The sequence below is a fragment of the Blastomyces gilchristii genome, assembly GCF_000003855.2.
Source record: "Blastomyces gilchristii SLH14081 genomic scaffold supercont1.24, whole genome shotgun sequence".
NCBI classification, from domain to species: Eukaryota; Fungi; Ascomycota; class Eurotiomycetes; order Onygenales; family Ajellomycetaceae; genus Blastomyces; species Blastomyces gilchristii.
In genome coordinates, this window is record NW_003101658.1 from 201176 (window position 1) to 202053 (window position 878).

The 878-nt window shown below is 51.3% G+C and overlaps 1 protein-coding gene across 1 annotated transcript in view; it reads left to right on the forward strand.

Moving 5' to 3' along the window:
* BDBG_08475 (uncharacterized protein) overlaps positions 1-67 on the forward strand; it is a gene marked incomplete at its 3' end in the record, with an annotated part of 1964 nt that extends 1897 nt beyond the window's left edge. The window contains exon 4 of the mRNA XM_031723575.1: positions 25-67. Within this exon, the coding sequence (XP_031580770.1) occupies positions 25-67 (43 nt within the window). The remainder of the gene's footprint in view (positions 1-24) is intronic.
* Positions 68-878: the final 811 nt, after the last annotated feature.

Sequence of the window (878 nt, forward strand, 5' to 3'; positions counted from 1 at the left end):
GAGGAGCTTAGGAGGGATTCGAAGGGCGCGACAGGTGCTAGGAGGCCGTGCTGGAGATTCAAGCTGAAGCCATCGGTGGATATGGAGGGGGAGGGGGGAGGGAGGCGTGGTGGGGAAGAGGGGAGTTGGGGGGAAGCGGGAGCGCGCAGGGTGTTGGGAGTGGTATTGTTGAGAGGAGTGGTTGTGGTGGTGGTGGTGGTGATGGTGGTGATGGTGGTGCGGGCGCGAGTCGCAAGACAGCGCGGAGGGGAGGAGCATTCTGACTCTGTCCTGTCTCTTTCTAATCGAGGAGTGCTTTTGTAGGGAATTTTTTTTTCTGGTTTATGTTTATTTTTTATGTTTTTTCCAACGATGGTTGTGGTTGTTGTTGATGGATCTATTTATTTATGAGCAATCGATAGGCAACAACAGCATTGGGCGGCGGTGGTTGTTGCGCCGGGCGGGATTATGGATGGAAACCGGGCCAAATCACACGCAGAAAACGGGCGCAGTGATGGAAGGAGGGTATGCGCTTCGGATAGACGACAGCAGGAAGTGTTGCGACAGCTGGTTGTGTGGTGGTTGTGGTGGTTGTGGTGGTTGTGGTGTGGTTGGGGGGGTTGGTTGGTTGGGGGAGAAAAAAAGAGGAATTGAATTCCTGGGAACGGGAAGGAAGGGGAAGGGAAGGGTTGCAAGGAAGGGGATTCGCGGGTTGTCCCTTTAGTTAGTCATTATTATTATTCTTTTTCTTGTTACTTTAACGCAGTGTAGACAGGGGGAACATTGCTACCTACTTAACTCCGAGCCAGCCGGGTTAGTTAAAACTCAAAAAGTGGGGGAAAAAAAGAAAAGCAGAACAGGAGGGATATCTCCAATAATAATCTACAAGCATCAAATGG